The 25,795-nt window shown below is 37.3% G+C and overlaps 1 protein-coding gene across 1 annotated transcript in view; it reads right to left on the reverse strand.

Moving 5' to 3' along the window:
* WDR49 (WD repeat domain 49) overlaps positions 1 to 25,795 on the reverse strand; it is a 202,486-nt gene that overhangs the window by 100,355 nt on the left and 76,336 nt on the right. The window contains exon 8 of the mRNA XM_003416272.3: positions 5,861 to 6,094. Within this exon, the coding sequence (XP_003416320.3) occupies positions 5,861 to 6,094 (234 nt within the window). The remainder of the gene's footprint in view (positions 1 to 5,860; positions 6,095 to 25,795) is intronic.

Raw genomic sequence — 25,795 nt, forward strand, 5'->3', positions numbered from 1 at the left:
GGTATTTTCTGTGATAGTGTGAGTTGATGCTCAAGAAACAGCACAATTCTGGGTGACATGAGAAGGTCCCATCTTCAAATTTGTACAGCTGACTTGCTATGCTGAATCATGAGAACCCCACCACAGACTGCAGGAGTCCTGCTGGAGGAAGCCAGGCAGCCAATCTCTGAATGTCTTTTTATGTAACCATGTATGTGATCAACAGTTACACTTAGAGGTTGGCTAAAATGTAAGATTCTGGGATGGAATCTGGAAATCTATATCAAATGATCTAATATGTATACCCCTTAACCTAGAAGTCCATTCCTAAGAATTTACCCTAAAAAGATAAAGTCATGAATGTGAATAGCCAACAACTGAAATGATCAGTAAATTTTTATAAATACATGCCATGAGGCATTGTGTAGCCTTTTAAAAATGGTAAAGTAGGTCTACACTGAGGTACAAGGAAATACATTTCAATAAATGGTAAGTTACAGAACCATATTTATGTAAGCCAGTCTATGTACAGAGAGATGTTAAGAACATCCTGATGAAATTTCAGCAATATTTAGTTCCTGATTGGAGCTTTGCAGCATTGTTTTAATTTCTTGCAATGAGCATATGATGTTTTATATGTAACATTTTAAGGAACTAATAAAGTTATTTCAATAATAAAACTAAAACCCAAAGAACTAGTGATTATAATTTAGTCTGTCAAAATTTGATGAACCTAAATGTCTAGCTTGACTATAAACGTGTCCAAGATGCAAGGCAAACTGAAATGTTACCCACCTTAGAAAAACATGAAAACTTTTGTTATGAAAATGAGGACCACAGTAGTAATTCAGCAATTTTATCTATTCCAGTTTTTCTGAAACGTAGAAATAACTTTTTAAAGTTTCCTAACATTCATGGGTGTTTAAGAAGAGCTGCATTTAAGAGCTCAATGCAAAAAGAGTTCATTAGAACTGCCTTCAGGATCCTTGAGTTACTTTAATACTTTTAAAGTGTGCATTCCAGGGACTCCCTCATCCAGCCTCAGCTTGTTCTGCCGCTAGCTGTGAGGGCAAGCTTTGCCAGGTGAAAAAAAGCCTGTGGTTCCTTCTAAAAGGCTTTGCATGGCTTAACGCCAATTTCTTAGATTAGGATGTGAGGGTACCAAAAGGCAGGGAGATAAAGAACAGTCACAGAAATGTGCTGCATTGCTTTATAAAGGGATTAGGTTAGGTCCCCATGAAGTCCAAACAGCAATGATAATGAAATGTAGGCAACGTGTTTGAAGGACAAAAACAAAAGTGCAGACATCCATTAAATTCAGACAAAGGGAAAATCTTCAAGAAAGACACCAAGCCAGATAACCTAAGAGCAAGAGCCAACTGAAAAAGCATGGGTTGCTATGGCACTGGGAATGAGAAATGGCAGTAATTGACTAAACTGAGCAGTTGAGCATTCGCTTTGTGCTCAGAAGAGTGTTAGGAGCTGTGGGAAGATGTGAAAATGGAAGACAAGGATCTTTCCCTTATACCAAAAATATAGGAGGAGAGAAAAGTAAGAGTTTAATTAAATGCTTAACTGGGAAAACAACTAGAAAGCTGACTGATGCTCAGAGAAGGGAGAGACCAGTGTGGCTGGAGAGATTCCTGAGACTGCAGGCAGCTGAGAGGACTGGAGCTGAGCTTTGAAGCCAAATCTTTTAAGAATGACTCCTGTGGCTAAGGAAAGTAGGAGGAGGATCAACAACTTCTTCACCTCAAAGAGCATTACTGAGGAGGTGCAAGCTAGGGACAAGCCCAAACCGAGGGTGCCCCCCTCTCTAGTTCTCACTAACATTTGTTTTCACACGACACCAGCTTAAAATAAAAACTAAGGGATACCAAGAATTTCAAAAGAAAAGGAGGCATCACAAAGCAGCAACATTCAACTGAAGAACTGTGGGAGAGCTGGGAGAAGTTTCCTAGGTCTGGCTGTGGCAGGCAGAGGGCTGTATTCAAGAGGCCAGCCCTAGCAAGACAACGCTGGAGAGGTAGATGTTATCGTTATTATTCCCACCTTCTCCCCAAAACACAGTTTTACAAGTCAGTACATTGAAAAATTCAATAACCTGTCCAACATCCAAACCCCAGCCTCTCCAACCCACCTTGGAGACTGCAGGAACAGATGGACAATGGTCAGACAATACTTAAAAATGGAACTCTGACCCACAACCTGCAGCATCCAGCCCAGGAAGTCAAACCACTATCTACAGCCAAACAATGGTCCAAGAAGTCAAACAACAATCTCTATAACAAAGAGCCCCAAATGGCCTAGATTTGATTAATAAATGACAACTTCTTTAATTTTTTGTCCTGTTTTCCAACTTAGAATCAACCAGAGAAAATAAAATATGCTCCCCTCCCTGGGTGACACTAATGCTTAAGCCCTCAGTTACTAACTGAAAGGTTGGCAGTTTGAACCCACCCAGAGACACTTCAGAAGAGAGGCCTGGTGGTATGCTTCCAAAAGGTCACAGCCTTAAAAACCCTATGGAGTACAGTTCTATTCTGCAATACTTGGGGTCACCATAAGTTAGAATTAGTAACCAATCACTCAGGATGCCCGCTTCTAGCTAGCCCACCTCCAGTTTCTCCATGCCAAACTCTTCACTCAGGACATTCCTAAGTCTTCCCTTTTTCCGCTATAAAACTTTCCCACTCTTCTGCCTGCTTTTGAATCTCTGCCAAATGCAGGTGATGGTGGCTGACTTCCTTGCTACAGCTTCTGTTTTTTGTCTATTTCCACACAGATCTTTTGGTCTCAGGATCTTTTTACACTCAAATTATTGAAGAACATAAATATCTTGCATTTATGTGGGTTATATATATAAATATTTACTATATTATAAATTATATATATAACCCACATAAATTATTGAAGTACTCAAATAGCTTTCATTTATGTAGATTAGATATATAAATATTTACTATATTATAAATTACATAGCCCACATAAATGAAAGCTATTTGGGTTCTTCAGTAATTTGAGTGTAAATATATAAATATTTACTATATTATAAACTGGAAACCCTGGTGGCCTAGTGGTTAAGAGCTACAGCTACTAACCAAAAGGTTGTCAGTTTGAATCCATGAGATGCTCCTTTGAAACTCTATGGGGCGGTTCTACTCCGTCCTATAGGGTAGCTATGAGTTGGAATCGACTCAACGGCAATGGGTTTTTTTTCCAGCTTTTTATATTAGAAATTAAAACTGAGAAATTACTAAAACAAGAATATACAAGCACACTTTCTATTAGTGGTCAGAGCAACAATGTTATCACACATCATGTAGTAGCCTCTAGAGAACTCCACTGTACACTCATTAGAGAAGGCAAACAATGACCTAGTATTATAATGAAAATAGTTTGATCCCTGAATGACCTAGGTCTCCCAGGGTTCCCAGATCACACTTTAAGAACTGCCATTATAATTCTATGCTTTATTTTTCTAAGTCCAGACTGTGGTACATGTCAATAACCTTTACCGTCTGGCTCTAGGCTCCATATATTGCCTCAACTCCCACAATATTTGCTAAGTATTCCACAAACTAGCTACACCAAAATGAACACTCTTCTCCTAAATACACTGTGAGTGTTCAGACCTCCTTGTATTTGCTCATCTTCTATCTGCTCCTTTCTGGGGATTCCCACTCCATCTTTCCAGGTTACTCTGAAATGTCACCCACACTAGCCCCAGGCAGAATTAATCATTTCCCATAGAAAACACTTTTATTTTACCTCGACTTTATTTCATCTTATTCCACTATTTTCTGAGCCCTGGTGGGTCAGTAGTTAAGCACTCAGCTGCTGACTGAAAGGCTGGTAGTTCAAACCCACCAGCTGCTCTGCAAGAGAAAAGACCTGGTGACCTGTTCTCACAAAGATTTCAGCCTAGGAAATCCTATAGAGCAGTTCTACCATATCTTACAGGGTCACTATGAGTTGGAATCCAATAGACAGCATACAACAACAACAGTGGGCCTGTCTCCCCTTCTTTCACTCCACCATTCATGTACTGAGCAACTTCTCTGTGCCCTGCAATGACCACTGGGAATTTCTAGAACCTGGACTCTGCCCTTAAAATAGGGAGCTCATATTCTCCTGTACTACTGGAGGAAAGAAACTTATTAATAAGTTTACTAATCTTTGAATTCCCCGTTCCTGGCACGTGGTCATTGTTCAAAACTGTTTTGTTTGCTTTGTCTAATTACTTTGAAATGATAAAATTATCTCTGGCTGGTGGAACTGTGGGTGATGTTATTTTTCTTTTACTTTTCTGTAGTATGATTTTATAATTATAAATGTAATGCAATGTTAAAGTGTTTCTCCACAGCTTGGCAGTTAATACTTAGGAAAGACTTATGTATGTGATGTACAGTTCTATGGACTTTAGATACATTCATACTTTTAATTATTTATGCTATTAGCAACAATAAGTATAAGTGTGAATACCCAACTCAATTGTACAGCGATTCTTCCTATATCACGTACCATATGGGAATATTCTATTGTTACCTATAACTTAAATATATTTTCATTACTTTAGCTTTATCTTCATAACCCCAAAGGAGGATTCCAGACTTTCTTTGTGTCCCATTTCCTGAATTCCTCGTGGAATTATTGCTCATCTTATGGCCAGGAGACATAGGATGTTAGCAGCTAAGCACAAGGCAGAGCTTTTTAACTTTGCAGATCTCAATTAGCAAAATGTTCTCCTGGAAATGTACCCATCTCTCAGCAGCCACCAGGGAGCCGAACTAGCTGGCTGCCTTCATAAAGTTCAGTAAAACATTTACGAGGGAATGTTTCCCACAGATGGAATGCAAAGTGGATTGTTTTGTGAAGGATTTTTTATCTCTGAGAATAACCAGAAAACAGAGTGTTTGAAGTGGTGACATGACACACTGCTCATTAAGAACAAAGGGGCTCTCCACCCCTGGCACAGAATCTGAGCTCCTTATTTCTACGTGAATGCAGAAGCTTCTGCAGAAGGGAAAAGAAAGAATGGGTTGGAATTATTGTTTAACTGACCACAAGCTGGATACTTGCTTTCTATTTGGCTCCCACTGAGCTGTTACTATCAGGCCTGAGGTGATCTTTGCAGCAGACTAACCTCTGATGGTGCCCACTCCCCCGATGATCCCCACAAGCTGCCCCACGCCACACTCCTACAGCCTCTCTTGCTGGACCTCCCTGTCTCCTAGAAGGGCTGTGGTCTGCACAGCATTTCTGCTTCAGAGAAGCCATGCTTCTTCATTGAGATGCAGGTAGCGCTCCCATAAGCAAGGGCTGCAGAGCGTCATTAAAGTGGTAGGGAGACAAACAACACTCGCGCTGCATACCAAGTGGCATCACATTTAACTGAATCATTTTATTATGAATACATTCCAGGCTGCCACTGTGAGCCACTGGTGTAAAATATGCCGGCAAAATGGATCTCTGCTAATTATGTTCCATGCATATTTCAGAACTTTCCACAGGGACACAGGAGGATGATGTTCATAACAGAGAATTTTACAGCCAGGTTCACTTGCATTTGCCATTGAGACCCAAACTAGCTGGTAACAAAGCTAAGTTCAGTTACATTGCACATTTTGTTTGTTTTAGCTGGAATATTGTAATTCATTATAACTCTATCAGCACTGCTTGAAAATGAAATCAGTTTTCAAACCCACCTGAACATACATTATTGCAGAAAAGCACCTGGCTAGTAAGTCATTTCTTTCCCACTTTTTTTTTTTTTTTCGGTATTTGTCTTCAATTGTACCTTAGATTGAATTAACAAAATGAGCCTCTGGTGACACAGGATGTGGGGTGTGTCAGGAGAGTGCCAAAAGAGTATTGTTACCTGCTTCCAGACCGAACTGTAGAGAACACAAGTGACTGCTTTCTCGTGGCTTTTCACCTTCTTGCTGGCTTCAGTTTTCATTGCCAACAAAGCAAGCTGGTTATTAAATGAGATGAAAAGGCGTCCATGAGCTTCATCAAAGTGGAAAAGGCATCTAAAGTCCTGGCTTTTGGGGAAAGAACAAGCTATCCTTTGGATGGAGAGCTGGTGTTGAATATCCCAGAGTCTCAAAACCTGGATGAGAAGTGATAAAGCCGTGTGATTACGTTGAGAATAATTCTGATTTTCAGGCATAAATTTTTCTATCTCACCCTTGATCTGAGGCAGAGAGTTGTTTCTCCTACATTGCTATAGCTGGCAAAACTTCCGTCATAGCATGTATTATTTTGCATTTTAAATATCTGCTTAAATACCTCCTAAATTGTAAGCAACTTTAGGAAAGGGATTGTGTTTTATCTTACCAGGGAATGGTGCCTAGCACTTAGCAGGTGTCTGTGGTACAACGAATAACGGACCCCCAAAGATATCCACGTCCTAATCCTTGGAACCTGTGAATATGTTACATTACACGGCAAAGAGGTTTTGCAGATGCAATTAAATTAAGGACCTCGAGAGGAAAAGATTATTCTGGATTATTTAGGCTGGTCCAAAATAATTACAAGGGTCTTTAAAGTGGAAGAGGGAGATAGGAAAGGATATCAAAGGGTTGTGATGTGAAAAGGACTCTACCCCAGCTGCACGTTTTGAAGATGGAGGAAGGGCGCCATGGGACAAGGAATGCTGGGAGCCACTAGAAGCTCGAAAAGGCAAGGAGACAGGTTTTCCACCAGAGCCTCTAGAAAAGGAATGCAGCTTTGTCAAACCTTTATTTTACCCCAGTGAGACCTATGTTGGACTTTAAACCTTGTTTTAAGCCATAGGTTTGTGGTAATTAATTGCAGTAACAACAGACATGGCAATAGACCTATTGTATTGGGCAAATCTGCTGCAAAAGACCTCATGCCAGTGTTAAAAAACAAAGATGTCACTTTAAGGACTAAGTATCTTCAATTACTTCATATGCGTGTGAAAACTGAACAATGAATAAGGAAGACCGAAAAAAGAATTGATGCATTTGAATTACTGTGTTGGAAAATAATACTGAATATACCATTGACTGCCAGAAAAATCTGTCTTGGAAGAAGTACAGCCAGAATGCTCCTTAGAAGCAAGGATGAAGAGACTTTGTTTCATATACCTTGGACTTATTTTCAGGATGGACCAGTCCCTGGAGAAGGATTTTATGCTTGGTAAAGTAGAGGGTCAGTGAAAAAGAGGAAGACCCTCAATGAGATGGACTGACACAGTGGCTGCAACATTGGGCTCAAACATAACAAAAACTGTGAGGACGAGGCAGGAGTGGCCAGTGTTTCATTCTGTTTTACATAGGGTCTCTATGAGTCAAAACCAAGCCGACAGCACCTAATAACAATAACAAAGGCACCCATTTGTAATATTTCTGTTATAGCAGCACTAGCTAAGATAGCCCCTTACCAGCAGGGGACCTCCAGCAAGTACCTTAAAATCTACCTATGTCATCCAGACATTGTGAGGATTAAATGAGAGAGACCATGTCAAGTGCTTAGCATAATAACCAGCATGTAATAAATGTACAATAAATGTTCCTATTATTAATTATATTTTATTATTTTTTCATGCTATAAATGTTAGAAGCTAAGAGCAGAAAAGGTATTTTTCACATAAACTAATCTATCCAATGTGAGAATTATTTTTAAATTATCTGTAAGAGATGCCTCTGTTTAAATGAGGGATCATTACCCCATAAGGTAGGTGACCCTGTAGTTGAATAGTTCTTTTAACCTGTTTTATGTCAGGAATTCCTTTGGAAGAAAAATCTGTTGAAAATGATGGGTCTACTTGTTCCCACCCAGACCCGCAGCCCAGTGCAAATACCCATATGTGCACACAATTTTACATAGAATTGTTTTGGTTTCATAGACACAGCCGCCTCATGCACATCTACAGATCCCCAAAATCCAAGGACAGGAATTCCTACAGTAATTATAAAAGATGCTCAAAGACATCCTCTTCTATCTTTGGATTTTATCCTACGCTTTTCCCACATCTACATAAGCCTCTTGTTAAATTTCTTTTCTCCAGGGTAAACGATCCCAGTTCCCTCAACTGCCGTGATAGCAGTTTTCAGATTCCACTCCATCACGTATGGCTCTTGATATCGTTCACTTTGTCATTGTTTCCACTTTCTCTCCAGGAAAGAAACTAGGCCATCCAGACCTAGTTTACTTTTAAAAACCATAATTAAAAAAACAAACCTGTTTTCCTTAGAGTTGACCCCATGTGTTTTAGGGTAAAACTACATGCCATAGGGTTTTCAATGGCTGTGATCTTATGGAAGTAGATTACCAGGCCTTTCTTCTGGGGCGACTTTAGGTGGATTTGAACCCTCAAACTTTTGATCAGTGTTCTTGTTTTTAGGTGCCATCGAGTGGATTCTGACTCATAGTGACCCTATGCACAACAGAACGAAACACTGCCCAGTCCTGTGCCATCCTTACAATCCTTGTTATGCTTGAGCTTATTGTTGTAGCCACTGTGTCAATCCACATTGTTGAGCGTCCTCCTCTTTTCTGCTGACCCTGTACTCTGCCAAGCATGATGTCCTTCTCCAGGGATGGATCCCTCCTGACAACATGTTCAAAGCATGTAAGATGCAGTCTCGCTATCCTTGCTTCTAAGGAGCATTCTGGTTGTACTTCTTCCAAGACAGATTTGTTCATTCTTTTGGCAGTCGGTGGTGTTTTCAATATTCTTTGCCAACACCACAATTCAAAAGCGTCAGTTCTTCTTCGGTCTTCCTTATTCACTGTCCAGCTTTCACATACATATGATGCGATTGAAAATACCATGGCTTGGGTCAGGCGCACCCTAGTCTTCAAGGTGATGTCTTTGCTTTTCAACACTTTAAAAGAGGTCCTTTGCAGCAGATTTACCCAAGCTATGGGTCGTTTGATCTCTTGACTGCTGTTTCCATGGATGTTAATAGTGGATCCAAGTAAAATGAAATCCTCGACAACTTCAATCTTTTCTCCGTTTATCATGACGTTGCTCATTGGTCCAGTTGTGAGGATTTTTGTTTCCTTATGTTGCAGTCCATACTGAAGGCTGTGATCTTTAATCTTCGTTAGTAAGTGCTTCAAGTCCTTTTCATTTTCAACAAGCAAAGTTGTGTCATCTGCATAACGCAGGTTGTTAATGAGTCTTTCTCCAATCCTGATGCCCCATTCTTCTTCATGTAACCCAGCTTCTCAGATTATTTGCTCAGCATACAGATTGAATAGGTATAGTGAAAGGATACAACCCTAACACACAACTTTTCTGACTTTAAACCAAACAGCATCCCCATGTTCTGTCCGAATAACTGCCTCTTGATCTATGTAAAGGTTCCTCATGAGCACAATTAAGTGTTCTGGAATGCCCATTCTTCACAATGTTATCCATAATTTGTTATGATCCACACAGTTGAATGCCTTTGCATAGTCAATAAAACGCAGGTAAACATCCTTCTGGTAGTCTCTGCTTTCAGCCAGGATCCATTTGACATCAGTGGTGATATCCCCGGTTCCACACCTTCTTCTGAAACCGGCCTGAATTTCTGGCAGTTCCATGTCGATATACTGCTACAGCCAGTTTTGAATGATCTTCAGCAAAATTTTGCTTGCGTGTGATATTAACGATATTGTTCTATAATTTCTGCATTTGGTTGGATTGCCTTTCTTGGGAATAGGCATAAATATGGATCTCTTACACTCAGTTGGCCAGGAAGCTGTCTTCCATATTTCTTGGCATAGATGAGTGAGCACCTCCAGCACTGCATCCGTTTGTTGAAACATCTCAATTGATATTCTATCAATTCCTGGAGCCTTGTTTTTTGCCAATGCCTTCAGAGCAGCTTGGGCTTCTTCTTTCAGTACCATTGGTTCCTGATCATATGCTGCCTCTTGAAATGGTTGAACATTGATTAATTCTTTTTGGTATAATGGCTCTGTGTATTCCTTCTCTCTTCTTTTGATGCTTCCTGCGTCATTTAATATTTTCCCCATAGAATCCTTCACTATTGCAACTCGAGGCTTGAATTTTTTCTTCAGTTCTTTCAGCTTGAGAAAGGCCGAGCGTGTTCTTCCCTTTTGGTTTTCTATCTCCAGTTCTTTGCACGATGTCATTATAAAACTTTACTTTGTCTTCTCGAGCCACCCTTTGAAATCTTCTGTTCAGTTCTTTTATTGCATCAGTTCTTCCTTCTGCTTTAGCTGCTTGACATTCATGAGCAAGTTTCAGAGTCTCCTCTGACATCCATCTTAGTCTTTTCTTTCTTTCCTGTCTTTTCAATGACCTCTTGCTTTCTTCATGTATGATGTTCTTGATGTCATTCCACAACTCGTCTGGTCTTCGGTTACTAGTGTTCGATGCATCAAATCTATTCTTGAGATGGTCTCTAAATTCAGGTGGGATATACTCAAGTTCATACTTTGGCTCTCATGGACTTGCTCTGATTTTTTTCAGTTTCAGCTTGAACTTGCATATGAGCAATTGATGGTCTGTTCAACAGTCGGCCCCTGGCCTTATTCTGGCTGATATTGAGCTTTCCATTGTCTCTTTCCACAGATGTAGTCAATTCGATTCCTGTGTGTTCCTTCTGACGAGGTCCATGTGCATAGTCGCCATTTATGTTGGTGAAAGAAGGTATTTGCAATGAAGAAGTCATTGGTCTTGCAAAATTCTATCATTCGATCTCTGGCATTGTTTCTATCACCAAGGCTTTATTTTCCAACTACCAATCCTTCCTCTTTGTTTCCAAATTTCGTATTAGTAGTTCAGCACAAACGGTATGTACCACCCAGGAACCTTTGTATATATAAAGATTTAACATTAAATAGTACCAAAGGGCTTTTTTTTTTTTTTTTTTTTCTAACTCATTCTTCTCAACCCCCAAGATCACTTCTTGGAGACAGTTTCCTGTAACTCCTCCTAGGTTATGGTTTTCTCCATAATACTAAATAATACAATTTTATATATATACATATATATATGTATGTATTTCTGTGTACACTTATCATATATCTATTGACTCTGTCCTCTGAAAAAAAAAGTAGTTACTTATGCTCCTTTTCTCCTTTTTCCCCATTCCTCCCAATCTAATAATTTTTCACCCCTGTTGGTTATCACAATGTTAAATAATATACTTACAAATTAGTTATTGGACCATCAGCTTAAGATAGTATTCTGTGACTCCCCACTATGTAACAAGAGCATATTAGGGCTCTCAAGGACCTGTTTTAAGTAAATTGTCCAGAATTGAGCCAACACTTCAGGTGTGCTCTGACCACCATTACAGATGCTTAAAGCAGCCTATTAAGCCACTCCGTAATGCTTTTCTCTCACCTTGAGGTCCTGATCAAACAAAACCTTAGATCTTATTTCCATGAACAAAGGATCAAGCCAGATCTCTTCCATTCTACCTTCAAAATCTGATTCTTTAAGCTAAGACTCGGAATTTTATTGAAAATTCTTGCATTATTTTCTTCCTAGTTTTCTTGGTTATCTAGTGCTGCTGTAAGAGAAATACCACAAGTGGATAGCTTTAACAAACAGAAATTTATTCTCTTACAGCCTAGAAGGCTAGAGGTTCAAATTCAGGGTGCCAGCTCCATGGGAAGGCTTTCTCTGTCTGTAGGCTCTGAGGGAAGGTCCTTGTTATCAATCCTCCCCTGGTCTAGGAGTTTCTCAGGCAAGGACCCTGGGTCCAAAGAACATGCTCCCCTCCTGGTTCTTCATTCTTGGTGGCAGGAGATCTCTCTCTCTCTCTCTCTGCTCACTTCTTGTATATCTCAAAAGAGATTGACTGAAGATACAACCAAATCCTGTAGATTGAGTCCTGCCTCATTAACATAACTGCCTTTAATCTTGCCTCATTAACATCACAGGAGTTAGGATTTACAACATATAAGATAATCACATTGATCATAAAATGGTAGACAACCACACAATACTGGGAATCATAGCCTAGCCAAGTGGACACACGTTGTTGGGGGGCACAATTCAATCCATAACACTAGTCTTCATTCAGAGTTTCAATGTGGATATATTGAATCCTCATTCAATTGCATTTGACCATTTCTCCCTGATTCGTCCACATGTGCCATGAGACACAGTGAATGCACATTAAATACTTTTTTAAATTTGTTGAAAGTTGTGACTTACCTAGCAACTCATGTCTTCACTCCGCTTATTGAAGAAAAGATTGCATAGGACAGGTTCAAGGATATGGCTTCCCAACAAAAACCTGCCTCATTTCTACATGGTTATTCACCCACCTGCAAATCTCCTATAACCCAAAATGCCATTTCATGAGACTTTTTAAAATGTCTTGCAGAAATAATTGCACTTGATGTAACCTCTCCATCTATCAACCATTTTAATAAATTTCAACTAAATTAGATAATCCTATCAGATAAACAGCATTGCTAATACTTCTAACCCAAAGAATATATATACATGTGTATATAGTTGTTGTTGTGTGCCATCAATTCCAACTCATACCGACCCTATTAGGACAGAGTAGAGCTGCCCCATAGGTTTCCAAGGAGTGGCTGGTGGATTTGAACTGCCGACCTTTTGGCTAGCAGCCTGAGCTCTTAACCACTTTGCCACCAGGGCTCCATATATATATCATCATATATGTATATACGATAAATTAGTAGGTATTCTTGGCAAGAATTTTTTTACTAAAGGAACTCATTCTGGTTCTTAATGATGACTATTTTCAATTTAAAAGGTACTAGCAGTTCTCCAGAAAATGTTTATTCTCGAACACATAAATTCTACAATAAGCAAGAGATGTGAATATATTTCAGTGCTTTCTAAATTTAAATAGAATTGGTAAACTGTTATGTTGAACATTAAAGCCATAAGATTAGACATATCTAGAATTGACTCGATGGCACTGGGTTTTGTAGAGCATTCTCAAACTCTCTTATTACCTATGATAGTCATACCTTCATTATTCAAAAGCTTGTCTTGTTCAGCATGGACCACCCTTTAAGAAGGAGAAACTAACTTCAGGTCAGAACAACAATCTGCGGCATAGTTGAGTGTGGGTTAATAATAACTCAGCAGTATTAATGGACTATAATTTGCCCAGAATCATTTTCCTTTGCACTGCTCAAGTAATTTATGTTGGTTTTAATATTTCATTGACATTTAATCACATAAATTAAATGAAAAATTAAAAATAGAAGAACCGCTGCCTTACTAGTCTACCACAGGTTACTTCTTGCTGTTGACAAGTAAAACTAGAAATGTTTTATCAGAATGTATTTAAATCTAAATTTTGTTGTTCTGTTTTTACTACTTCTGCTTAAAAGTAAAACTAGAAATATTTTATCAGAATGTATTTAAATCTAAATTTTGTTGTTCTGTTTTTACTTCTTCTGCTTAGAACCCCAGAATTTCTCAATTAATAATCCCACTAAGTCTACCTTCCATCTTTAATTCTTGATTTTTACTCTCTGCTGAGAATTAAAGCAATGGCATTGTTATATTGTCATCAGTGCATTAAAGCATTGTTCCAGCATGCATCTAGAAAGTATGTGATGGTATGTGACCTCTCACAAGTTTTTCAATTTTTCCCATACCACCATATTCTATATCAGTGGTCCCTAACCTGGGGTTAAGAAACCCCTATTGGGCCTTTAGAAATTCTCCATGCTTCAGCTTTTTTCTTAAGGCCAATTGGATCAGAATCTCTGAGAGTAAAGGTGCTCAAATATTAGTATTAAAAAGAAAAAATTCCCAGATATTTCTCTCGTAGGCTACCTTAATTGCTCTACTTCTCTTGGTTTAGAAGTCAGCGTTTAATTTTCTTGAACAAGAAATCTTTCTGCTTAATTAGAAATATCACAGACTTTGTCTTCAAAGTAAATAAATCTACTCCCCTACTTTCCTAATCAGTCTTTATCCTTTTAATTATGAAAAATATCTCACATTAATTCAGTTTTATTAATCAAGTTCTTTGATAAATGTCAGGTAAATATCTAGTTATTATTTGGGAACCCTGGACTTTCTCCTTCTTTTGTATTCTTCAGGGACAGAATTAGGCCACAGTTCAGAAAGGAGTGTATTTAATATCAATTTTCATTCCAGAGATCCTAGAAATGTCTTCTTTATTCTTAGAAGGAAAAATAAGTAAATTGACAAGCTTAAAAATTACAACCAATTCTTTTTTATTTATGTTTTCCACAAATTTTCACCTAAACTGTAGTGTTTTCTGTTTATATCATGATATATGAGAAGTTGTATGTCTGTCCAAATTCAGACTTACTAAGTCAAGTTTCAGTTGTCATTGTAGGGGGGTCTCTATTCCATTTTCATTTGTATGTTAACAAGAGTAAGCACCTCAGCTTTTGATTTCGTATCAAGACAAAATTCACCATTTCACAGGATAGTATTGACATTTTTTTCTAATTTTTTAATTTTCTTTCAACTGCTAACCTTTTAATAATGCAAGATTATAACCAAATATTGTATTATTATTATGAACTTAGAACCAGAAACCAGTGAATTGCGACTTTGGACACCTTGGCTCTAGTTTTAAAACAACCCATGTTTGTCAACTTAGGCATTTAATTTTACCGTTTTTCCTCAGCTTTCTGTTGAGGGGGTCTCTGCCAGTTCTGAAGTTCTGTCTTTTCTATCTAGAACATAGTGAAATTCCTCAATTCATTATCTAAACATTCCAAAATAACAATTCAAACAAATTTAAGAAGGGATATTGTGAAAATTAAACAAAAATAATGCAGAAAATCACCAGGTTTTCAATCTAGCTTTACTAAAGACTTTTTCCCTGCTCCTAGTCAGAATCATTTCAGAGAGGTAAAATAAAACTAAAGATTGTTTCCTTTATTTTGTATCACAAATATTCCATTTCTAATGGAAAACTTCATGGATAGGTGGATGCATAAATGGATGGATGAGTGAATGGGTGGAAAATCTGTCTTCAGTGCATTTGGTAAAACCGAATTGAAATTATTCCCTTATTTCCAAAATGTCAGAGTTAAATTCAAAGTAGTTAGGAGAAAAGTACATAAATTCATAATTTCCTATTAACGGTCTAAAGAATCATAACAAAAAAACCCAGTTGCCGTCAAGTCAGTTCCAACTCGTGTGTGCCAGAGTGGAACGTGCTCTATAGAGTTTTCAGTGACTGATTTTCCAGAAGTAGACCATCAGTCCTTTCTCCTGAGGGGCCTCTGGGTGGTCTCGAACTTCCAACCTTCCAGTTATCAGCTAAGTGTGTTAACCATTTGTACCACTGTAAAACTGAGAACTGACAGAGAATTGATAGAGAAGTAACAACAGACTCAGAATTACTTTAATTATTGAAATGAGACTTGCTGGGTTTCAACGCATATTTACTACTAATTCCTGCCACCTTGTAGGGAATAGATATAAAACGAAAATAAGAAAAAAAAAAAGTGAGAGGGAGAGAGTGTATGTGTGTGCGCGTGCGAGTGTGTGTGAGTATCATTAGGACATTTTGGGGAAAGCAGTAGAGTTGCTCTCCAGGGATAATCCAAAAATGGATTGCCTACTTGCAGATAACAGGATAACGGAAACTGAAGGCACTGACTCTCCTGAATACACCTTTATGTGTTAATAAGTCTATTTAGGCAGAAGTTAAGTCTTTCATTAACCCACAAAACCATAATCAGTAAATACCTAAAGATAATTTTGTTTGACATGATATATGCTAGCAAAAATATCTTACTGAAAGTCCCAGCTAATGTTTTTAATCTTAAGTCATACAACAGTTTTTCCTTTAAGAAAGATGGTTGCCATTTATTTCCAGGTCTAAAGTCAAAACATTGGTCTCAGTTTAAAAATCTCCTTTTCTGCTATTCATCTAATTATTTGTATAACTATTCCTTCATTTTTTAAATTTTATTTCCAACTCTTTTAAACAGAAATGAGAGAAGACACGCAGCTCTAAGACTCCAGTTTCTTTTCCGTTACTGTTTCTGTCATTGGTCTTGAAGAAGTTGAAACACTTCCAAGCACTATGAGTTGTTCTGCAGAAATCTCATTGATTTCACAGTTTGAATTTGGCAATAACTTCAGCTGATATTAACATTTTATTTCACGTACTTTCTTTTTATCTGACCAAAGATCATTTTGAGAAAATTTTCAATTTCAATTCAATTGATTTTTTTTGCCATTATCATTATTCATATAACATTGAAAATCATGACAGAATTTTCCCCAGTCTTTAAAAAAGGTTTTCTAATGTTTCATCTAAAAAAATCACAGTTCTTCTATTAATACACAAAGTAAATTTAAACATCTTAATTTTTTTAAATTTTATACTAGTTTAATATTTATACTAATATAGTTTTGAAAGAAGCAAATAAAAAACACAGAATGAGGGAACTCTTGTTCTAGTAATATTGTAGGCCAGGTTTTTGTAGAGGGGCCTTCTGCTTCAAGGAACAAAACAAACAAAAAAAATTCATTGCCATCAAGTCGATTTTGACTCACAAGTAGAACTGTGCTCCATAGGTTTTTCAATGGCTGTGATCATTTCATAAATAGATCACCAGGCCTTTTTTCCAGGGTGCCTCTGAGTGGATTTGAATTGACAACCTTCTGGTTAGCAGCTGAGCCCTTAACTATTTATGTCACCCAAGGACTCCTTCAAAGAAGTACAACTCTGAATAAAACATAGTTAAGAGCTCGGCTACCAACCAAAAGGTGAGCAGTTCAGATCTACCAGCCACTCCTTGCAAACCCTATGGGGCAGTTCTACTCTGTCTTATAGAGTCTCTAAAAGTCGGAATCGACTTGACCGCAATGGGTTTGTATTTTTTTCTTTTTGGGGGGGCATCTTGCTAGGTTTTTAGAGAATAGAGACAATCTGCAAGTTTCCAAAAGGAAAAAGAGAAAAAAATAAACTTAAAACAGGGGCAGTGACCAGCAAAACAAACGAAGGGACTGAAAAAAAAAAAAAACTCAGTGCTGTCGAGTAAGGGACTATAAGCAGGAATATAAGAATAGGTCCAGCAGCAATGTATGGGCATTAAAGCGAGACTCTTTCTATTATTTTTATTTTTTTACTTATTTTGTTGTTGTTGTTTTAAGGATATACACAGCAAAATATACACCAATTCAACCATTTCTTCATGTACAATTCAAAGACATTGATTACATTCTTCAAGTTGTACAACCATTCTCACCGTATGGGTAATGTTACTGCCCCCTAAGGGTCCTATCTAATCTTTCAAGTTGCTGTTGTCACTTTGATCCCATATAACAAAAAAAAAACAAACCCACTGCCATCAAGGAGATTCTAGACTCATAGCAACCCCATAGGGCAGAGTAGAACTGCCCCATGGAGTTTCAAAGGAGTGGATTCGAACTGCCAACCATTTGGCTAGAACCCAGCTATTAACTACTGTGCCACCAGGGCTCCCCTACAGGTAGTTCTTAAAAGAGCACAATGCTCAAGGAAAATATTTTTTACCAGTTAAGCTAGACTATTGTTTGGTTTTAAGAAGACTTCAGGGAATATTTTTGGTTTAAAGTTTAAAGGGAGACTCTTAGGTTAAACTAAACAATTGAGATGGAGAATATAGTAACCTTAGGACAGTAGTTTTCCTCACCTCCCCTTGCAGAGACAAACATAAATCCTCTCTGGAGGAAAGGCAGTTTAGTTACTCAGAACACCTACAGATTAAACAAAGCAAACTATGAGGTAATAATAAAAGATAACCAAATATAAAAGAAAACAAGTCACCATGAGGGGAAATGAGCAAAATCGCAAATATCAGATTTAGATCACCAAAGATTCCAGGTATTCTAATTAATAGACAAGAATATAAAATAATTAAGTATGAAATTAAAGAGCCAAAAGGCAGAATCCTCCAAATAAGCAGGTAACCAAAAAAAAAAAAAAAACTACCCAAAATTACCAGGCAGTTAAACAAAATGTTTTAGGAAAAAAAAAAAATTCATTTTATGAGTTACATAGACAGTGAGCACACCTCAATTAGAAACATCCCTACTAAATCAGAAATACAGTAAGGATGTCTCTTAAAATATGAAGAAAAACCCGAGTAAGGAATGTGAAAAAAAAAAAAAAAACAAAAACCTGTGCATGAAATTTTTCTGAAAAACAACTAAAAGAATGAATAAACTGGGAAATATGAGATTTGATTTCTCAATATTTTAAAGATGTCAAATATTCTCAAATCCAATGAAACCTCAATCTAAATAGTAATAGAGTTTTTCATGCAATAAGACTATGGATTCTGAAATTTACCTGGAAGGATAAAATGGCAGGGGATAATTAAAAAAAGAAAAAGAAAAACAGTGAGTAGGAATTGTCTTGTTGTTGTTGTTGTTGGGTGCCATCAAGTCAGTTATGACTCACAGGGACACTATGTACAACAGAAAGAAACACTGTCTGGTCCTGCGCCATCCTCACAATTTTTGCTATGTTTGAGCTCATTGTTGCAGTCACTGTGTCAATCCATCTCATTGAGAGTCTTCCTCTTTTCTCCTGACCCTGTACTTTACCAAGCATGATGTCCTTCTCTAGGGACTGATACCTCCTGTATGTGAGATGAAGTCTCATTATGTTCGATTCTAAGGAGCATTCTGGCTGTACTTCTTCCAAGACAGATTTATTTGTTCTTCTGGCACTTCACAGTATATTCAATATTCTTCGACAACACCATAATTCAAAGGCATCAATCCTTCTTTGGTCTTTATTCATTGTCCAGCTTTGCATGCATATGAGGTGATTGAAAATGCCATGGCTTTGGCCAGGTGTGCCCTCGTCCTCAAAGTGACATCTTTACTTTTTAACGCTTGAAAGAGGTCTTTTGCAGCAGATTTGTCCAATAGAATTACCTTACCAGATACCAGAACATACACTATAGCTTTGATGGTTAAACAGTGGTATGTTAGTGCAGGAAAAGGCAAGTAGATTAGTAGAAAAAATAAAAGGTCATAGAAACAAATTCATGTATGTATAGTAATTTAGTTTATGTTAACAGTGCCATTTCAAACCAACGGCAGAAGCTAATTATTGAAAAATGATCTTGGATATCTAATTGTAAAACACACAAACAAAACACTTTACACAAAAATAAACTGCAAAGCGAAATGCAAGAAAAAAACATTAAAATCGGCAATAGAAAAAAATCAGCAGAAAATATTTTTATAAATGTGAGGTGGCAAAGACATTCCTAAAATAAACCCAAAATCCAGAATCATAAAGAAAATCATTTTATAGACTCAACTTCATAAAGATTAGAAACTTTCAAATGAGAAAAATTACATAAACAAAGTTAACAGATGTATGCCAGAAAAGGGTAAAATATTTGCAATGTATATACTAAACAAAGGATAACTAAGCAATTTTTCAAACTACTACAAATCAATAAGAAAAGGAATCCAGTATAAAAATAAAGATAAAGGTCATGATCAGGTAATGTACAAAAAACAGAATATGAAAATGCCTAAGGAATATTATTTTGAAATCATCACACTAATTTTTTGTGCATGAGATTAACCAAAAAGAGAGCATATTTTTGTACCCATTGTTAATAAGAATGTGGAGAAACAGCTATCTTTATACACCTTTAATGAGTGTACCAAATGATACAACATTTCTGAATTCAGAACAGGAAATATTTATGAAAATGCTGTTAAAAAATGCATGACTGTTGAACCAACAGCATCATTTTTATGAGTTATTTGAAGAAACTCTCTTATGAGAACTCAGAGATGTGTGTGTGTGTATGTGGATGTATTTATCATAGTTGGTTTATAATAGTAAAAATTAGAAACAATATCTCTTTGAATCAGTAGGTGATTTAATACACAAATTATGGTCATCCATACCACAAATTTAAAAAGACAGGAAAAAAAGAAAGGAGCAAAATGGATGTCAGAAGGGACTCTGAAACTTCCTCTTGGACCTAGAGTAGCTAAAATGAGCAGAAGAAACGATCATGTAAAAGAGCCGAACAGAAGGTTTCAACAGACAGCTTGAGAAGGTAAAGTATTGTAATGAAATGTACAAAGAGCGGGACTTAGAAAACAAAAGGGAAGAACGTGCTTGGCATTTCTCAAGCTGAAATAAATGAAGAAAAAGTTCAAGTCTCAAGTTGCAATACTGAAGGATTCTATGGACAAAATATTGAATGACACAGGAAGCATCAAAAGAACTGGTCAACATTCAACCACTTCAGGGGGTAGCATATGATCTCTTGATGGTAGTGAAAGAAGAAATCCAAGCTACAATGAAGGGACTGGCAAAAAACAACCCTCCAAGAATTGACAGAATACCAATTCAATGCCCATGGAAGCAACAGTAAAGAAATAGAACAATGTATTGCATTGAGCAAATCAGCTGCAAAAGACCTCTTTTCGAAGTGTTGCAAAGCAAAGATGTCACTTTGAGGACTAAGGTGTACCTGACCCAAGCAATGGTATTTTCGATCACCTCGTATGCATGTGAAAGCTGGACAATGAATAAGGAAGACCAAAAAAGAACAGATGCCTTTGAATTATGGTGTTGGCAAAGGATATTGAGTATACTGTGGACTGCCAGAAAAACAAACAAATCTGTCTTGGAAGTAGTACAGCCATAATGCTCTGTAGAAGTGAGGATGGTGAGGCTTTGTCTCATGTACTTTGGACATGTTGTCAGGACCAATTCCTGGAGAAGGACACCATGCTTGGTAAAGTAGAGGGTCAGCAAAAAAGAGGAAGACCCTCAATGAGATGGATTGACAGTGTGGCTGCAACAAAGGGCTCAAACATAGCAAAGATTGTGAGGATGGTGCAGTACCAGGCAGTGGTTTGTTCGGACGTACATAGCATCGCTATGAGTCAAAACTGATTCAATGGCACCTAACAACAACATACCATGAATTACTATGTAGCAGGTAAAAAGACACGTGTATGTATCCTCACGTAGAAGTATCTCCCAGAGATATTGTTTAGGGAAAAGCAAGTTGGAGGAAAATACGTAGAATGTGATTCCATTTTCATAAAAATTAACAAGTACTACCCTGTAGTTGTTTTTTGTAGTTGTACACACACAGGATGTTACTTATAATAACATATTATATTAACATATAATACTTTAAATATGTAACAAAACAGTATGAGAAGATGTACGTCAAATGTTAATAATAAATATTTCTTGGGACAGCAATGTGATTAGATGAGGACGTAAGCAAGAGGGTTATTCACTTTTTCTCTATATGCTCCTCTATACTAGTAATTTTTATGACTGCATTAATCAAATTACTTGTGTAATTTAAACAAAATGAAATACTTTGCTTCTAGGTAGGCAGATGGAAGTAGATGAGAGAAGGTAAGGAAAAGGAAAAAGGAAATAAAAAAAAAAACAGGTAAGATGTAGTAACCAACACAAAATCTGATTTCGTATTTTCCTTACCAGTCATGGATGTACAATATAAAAGCCAGGTTCTGGGAAAAATCAGAATCTCAAACAAATAAGGATTAAGTTAGAAACACTTATCTGATTCTGGTGGCTAAATCAGGATTAGTAACCCAGAAGAGAAGAGTTAGGAGCAAGAGAAGTCAATTCAAACTCACTGGTTGGACTGTTAACCCCCAGCTGAGAGACTGCCCCTAGGCTTTGAAAATCCTTTTACTCCCCATGGTGGTTCCTCCTTCAAATGACAAAGTCACTTGTTCCCAGCAGTGCCTTGCCACCAGTGACTGCGTTCTTAAGAGAAATGGTACAGGAGTCCAAAGCAAAATGCAGTTGGACTATTTAGTATGATACCAAATTCTATAGGTATACATTCATTGTTTAATCATCACTGAAAAGTGACAATATCACAGTCTTTCAAAAAAATAACTGGAATTTCAGATAATTTTTGGAGGAAATTACTAAAATCTAAATTGCTTTTGTTTGCAAATCCTCTAACTCAGCAACTCATTGGCCAAAACATGGTTCAATCAAAGGCTCTTTGAAAAACTAACATTTTCCCTGTTCTCTAACTTAGCCCCAGCCCTAGATAATATCAAAAGAATTTTATGGCAATAAAGGGAAGACTTAACCTGATAGCAGAAGTCTGTTGTTTTTGTGAAGACATAAAGACTGAGATCACGCATTTATAAAAGTGAGATGGATTTAGACTAACTTGAAAGACAGCATGGCAAGCTTTATTATAATGTAAAGTTTTGGAATTCAGAACAAAAACAGATAAAACTGCTTTTGGAAGAGGCCAGGTAGTCTTAACACTGATAATAGCTGTATACAACCAATTCTGACTTGAAGGATATTTTTTGACTTGCTTTTAAAATTATAAAACTTTTCATGGGACTCTTATGATAAGCCTCTGATATTTGTTTCATATTTATGTCTGATAAAGATTCAGTCATTTAATGAAGATTTATTAAGGACCTACTGTGGTTATGGTAGAGGTCCCTGGGTGGTGCAGTCTGTGCTTGACTACGGTGATCATTAAGGTTGTGTGTCAACTTGGCTGGCCATTATTCTCAGGAGTTTGGAGTTATGACATAGTTTGGCAGTAGTATAATGATGCAATCACCTCCATGAGGAGATCTGACATAATGTGATCACCTCCATGATGGAATCTGCCGTGAGAAGCCAGTCAGTTGAGAGGGAGTTTCTTTGGGGCTGTGGCCTGCATCCAATATAAGTGGCCTTTCTGGCAAAGCTCATGGGCCTCTGCTCACTCTGGATCCTGCACCTAGCTCCTGTTCACCTGACCTCCAGTTTTGGGGACTTGAGCTCAGATCTTGGGATTTATTGGTCTCCACAGCCTATGAGCCAGGAAAAGCCTCCAGTCTGACTCACAGACTTGTGACTTTCTAACCTCTACAATCATGTGAGCCATTTCCTTGATATAAATCTCTCCCTATATATCTTTATATGCTTTACTGGTTTTGCTTCTCTAGAGAACCCAGCCTAAGACAAGTACTAAACTAAAGGTTGGCAGTTCAAACCCACTCAGCATCACCATGGAATAAGGCCCTGGTGATCTGCTTCCATAAAGATTACAGCCAAGAAAACCCCATGGAAAAGTTCAACTCCGTAACACATAATGTCACTCTGAACAGGAATCAACTTAATGGCGATGCGTTTGTTTTTTTTAATGAGTATGGCAGGATCCAAGAAAGACAGTCCCTAATCTCATGAATCCTATCATTTACTTGATAGTTATACTATTTCATGCATTATATTCAGTATGTGTTTAATGTACATTAATATGTGCTAGGTGCTGGAAGACACAAAGATGAATTCAGCAAATAAGCCTTGCCTTCAAGCACTCAAAATCTAGTAAAAGATATGATGTATCTAGGATCCAAGTCAGACTCTGATAAATAACAAAGGGCTAAAAAAACAGAAACACTAAATCTAACTAGGGTATCATAAAAGGTTTCACTCTGAATTCTTCTTTGGTACTTTATACATTTGTAAAACTGCCTTTCTCTGGACTACCAATGATCCAAAATTTTGCAGTAATGTGTATTCACTTTGAGCTGCCAATAAATAATCATTGAACCAACACTACAAGGTACCAAGTATTGCAATAAAACCAATAATACAAGCTGAAAAGATAAAGCAACAATTAGAAAATAATACATGCTCAAAAGAGGGACACACAAGGTACAACATGTGTGCAGAGAAATACCTAGGTGAGCATGAAAAACTAAAAAACAAAAAAAACTGAGACCTGGTGGATAAACAGGCATTTGTTAATTGATCATGTAGGAGATGGAATTGAAGGCAAAAAGAAGGCCATAATGCAAAGCTATGGGGCAGCGTGATGGGAACAGTCAATAGTTTGGTATGGCTGAAGCACTAAATGAATGGGGAAGAAAAGCATTCTTTTCTAGTGCACATGGAAGAAGTAAAACTATCCCTATTCATGGATGATGTGATACTATACATAGAGAACCCTAAAGACTCCACAAGAAAACTACTGGAAATAATAGAAAGATTCAGCAGACTAGCTAGATACAAGATAACCATACAAAAATCAGTTAGAGTCCTATACACCAATAAAGAGAACTACAAGAAACTAATTTGCTCTGTAAACCTTCATCTAAAACACAATAAAAATAAATAAATAATACAGCAAAGTTATAGATTAAAAAAGAGAGAACTACAAAAAGGAAATCAGGAAAGCAATACCATTTATAATAGTCCCTTAAAAAATAAAACAGAAAGGAATAAATCCAACCAGGGACATAAGAGACCTATACAAAGAACACTACAAAAAACTACTTCAAGAAACCAGAAAAGACATACATGAATGGTAAAAGAGACCATGCTCAGGGATAGGTAGACTAAACATTGTGAAAATGTCAATTCTACCCAAAGTAATCTACAAATACAATGCAATCCCGATCCAAATACCAACAGTATTCTTTAACAAATGGAAAAACTAATCATCAAGTTTATATGCAAAGAAAAGAGGCCCCAGATAAGCAAGCATTACTGGAGAAGAACAAAGTAGGAGGCCTCACACTACCTGACTTCAGAACCTACTATACAGCTATGATACTCAAAATGGCCTGATACTGGTACAACGACAGACACCTTGACCAATGGGATAGAATTGGGAAGCCAAATGTAAATCCATCTACCTACAGTCACCTGATCTTTGAAAAATGTCCAAAGTCTATTAAATGGGGCAAAGACAGTCTTTTTAACAAATGGTGCTAGTGAAACTAGATGTCCCTCTGTAAAAAATGAAACAGAGCCCATACCTCACACCATACACAAAAACTGACTCAAAATGGATCAAAGACCTGAATATAAAACCCAAAGTATAAAGATCATGGAAGAAAAAAGAGGGTCAATGCTAGAGGCCCTAATATACAGCATAAATAGGATATATACCATAACTAACGATATACAAACACCAGAGGGTAAGTTAGACAACTGGGATCTTCTAAAAATTAAACATTTATGTTCATCAAAAGACTTCACTGAAAGAGTAAAAAGAGAACCTACAGTCTGGGAAAGAAAATTCGGCTATGACATATCTCACAAAGATCTAATCTCTAAAATTCCCAGGAAAATCCAACACCTCTACAACAAGAAGCAAATAATCCAGTTAAAAAATGTGCAAAGGATATGAACAGACACTTCACCAAAGAACACACTCAGATGGCAAAGAGACATGTAAGGAAATGCTCGTGATCACTAGCCATTAGATAAATGCAAATCAAAACTACTATGAGATACCATCTCACCCTGACATTACCGGCACGAATCAAAAAAACAGAATATAACAAATGTTGGAGAGGTTGCGGGAGCATTGGAACTCTCACGCACTGCTGGTGGGAATATAAAACAGTGCAACTATTTTGGAAAACGATATGGCACATCCTTAAAAAGCTAGAAATAGAAATACCATACAATCCAGCAATTCACTCTTAGGAATATATCCTAGAGAAATAAGAGTCATCACATGAATAGACATAGGCACACCCATTTTCACTGCAGCATTATTCACAGTAGCAAAAAGCTGGAAACAATCTAAGTGTCCTTCAACAGATGACTGGATAAAAAAAACTATGGAGCACACACACAATGGGATTCTATGCAATGATAGAGAGCATGATGAAAGAACATCTCACAACGCAATTGAATATGGAGGGCAGTATGCTAAGGGAAATAAGTCAATCACAAAAGGACAAATACTGTATAAGACCACTATTATAAAAACTCAAGAAAAGATTTACGCACAGAAAGAAAAAATCTTTAATGGTTATGAGGGAGGAGAAGGACGGGGAGAGAAAAATATTAACTAGATAGCAGATGTAACTTTGGTGAAG

This window comes from Loxodonta africana, chromosome 23 (genome assembly GCF_030014295.1).
Source record: "Loxodonta africana isolate mLoxAfr1 chromosome 23, mLoxAfr1.hap2, whole genome shotgun sequence".
NCBI classification, from domain to species: Eukaryota; Metazoa; Chordata; class Mammalia; order Proboscidea; family Elephantidae; genus Loxodonta; species Loxodonta africana.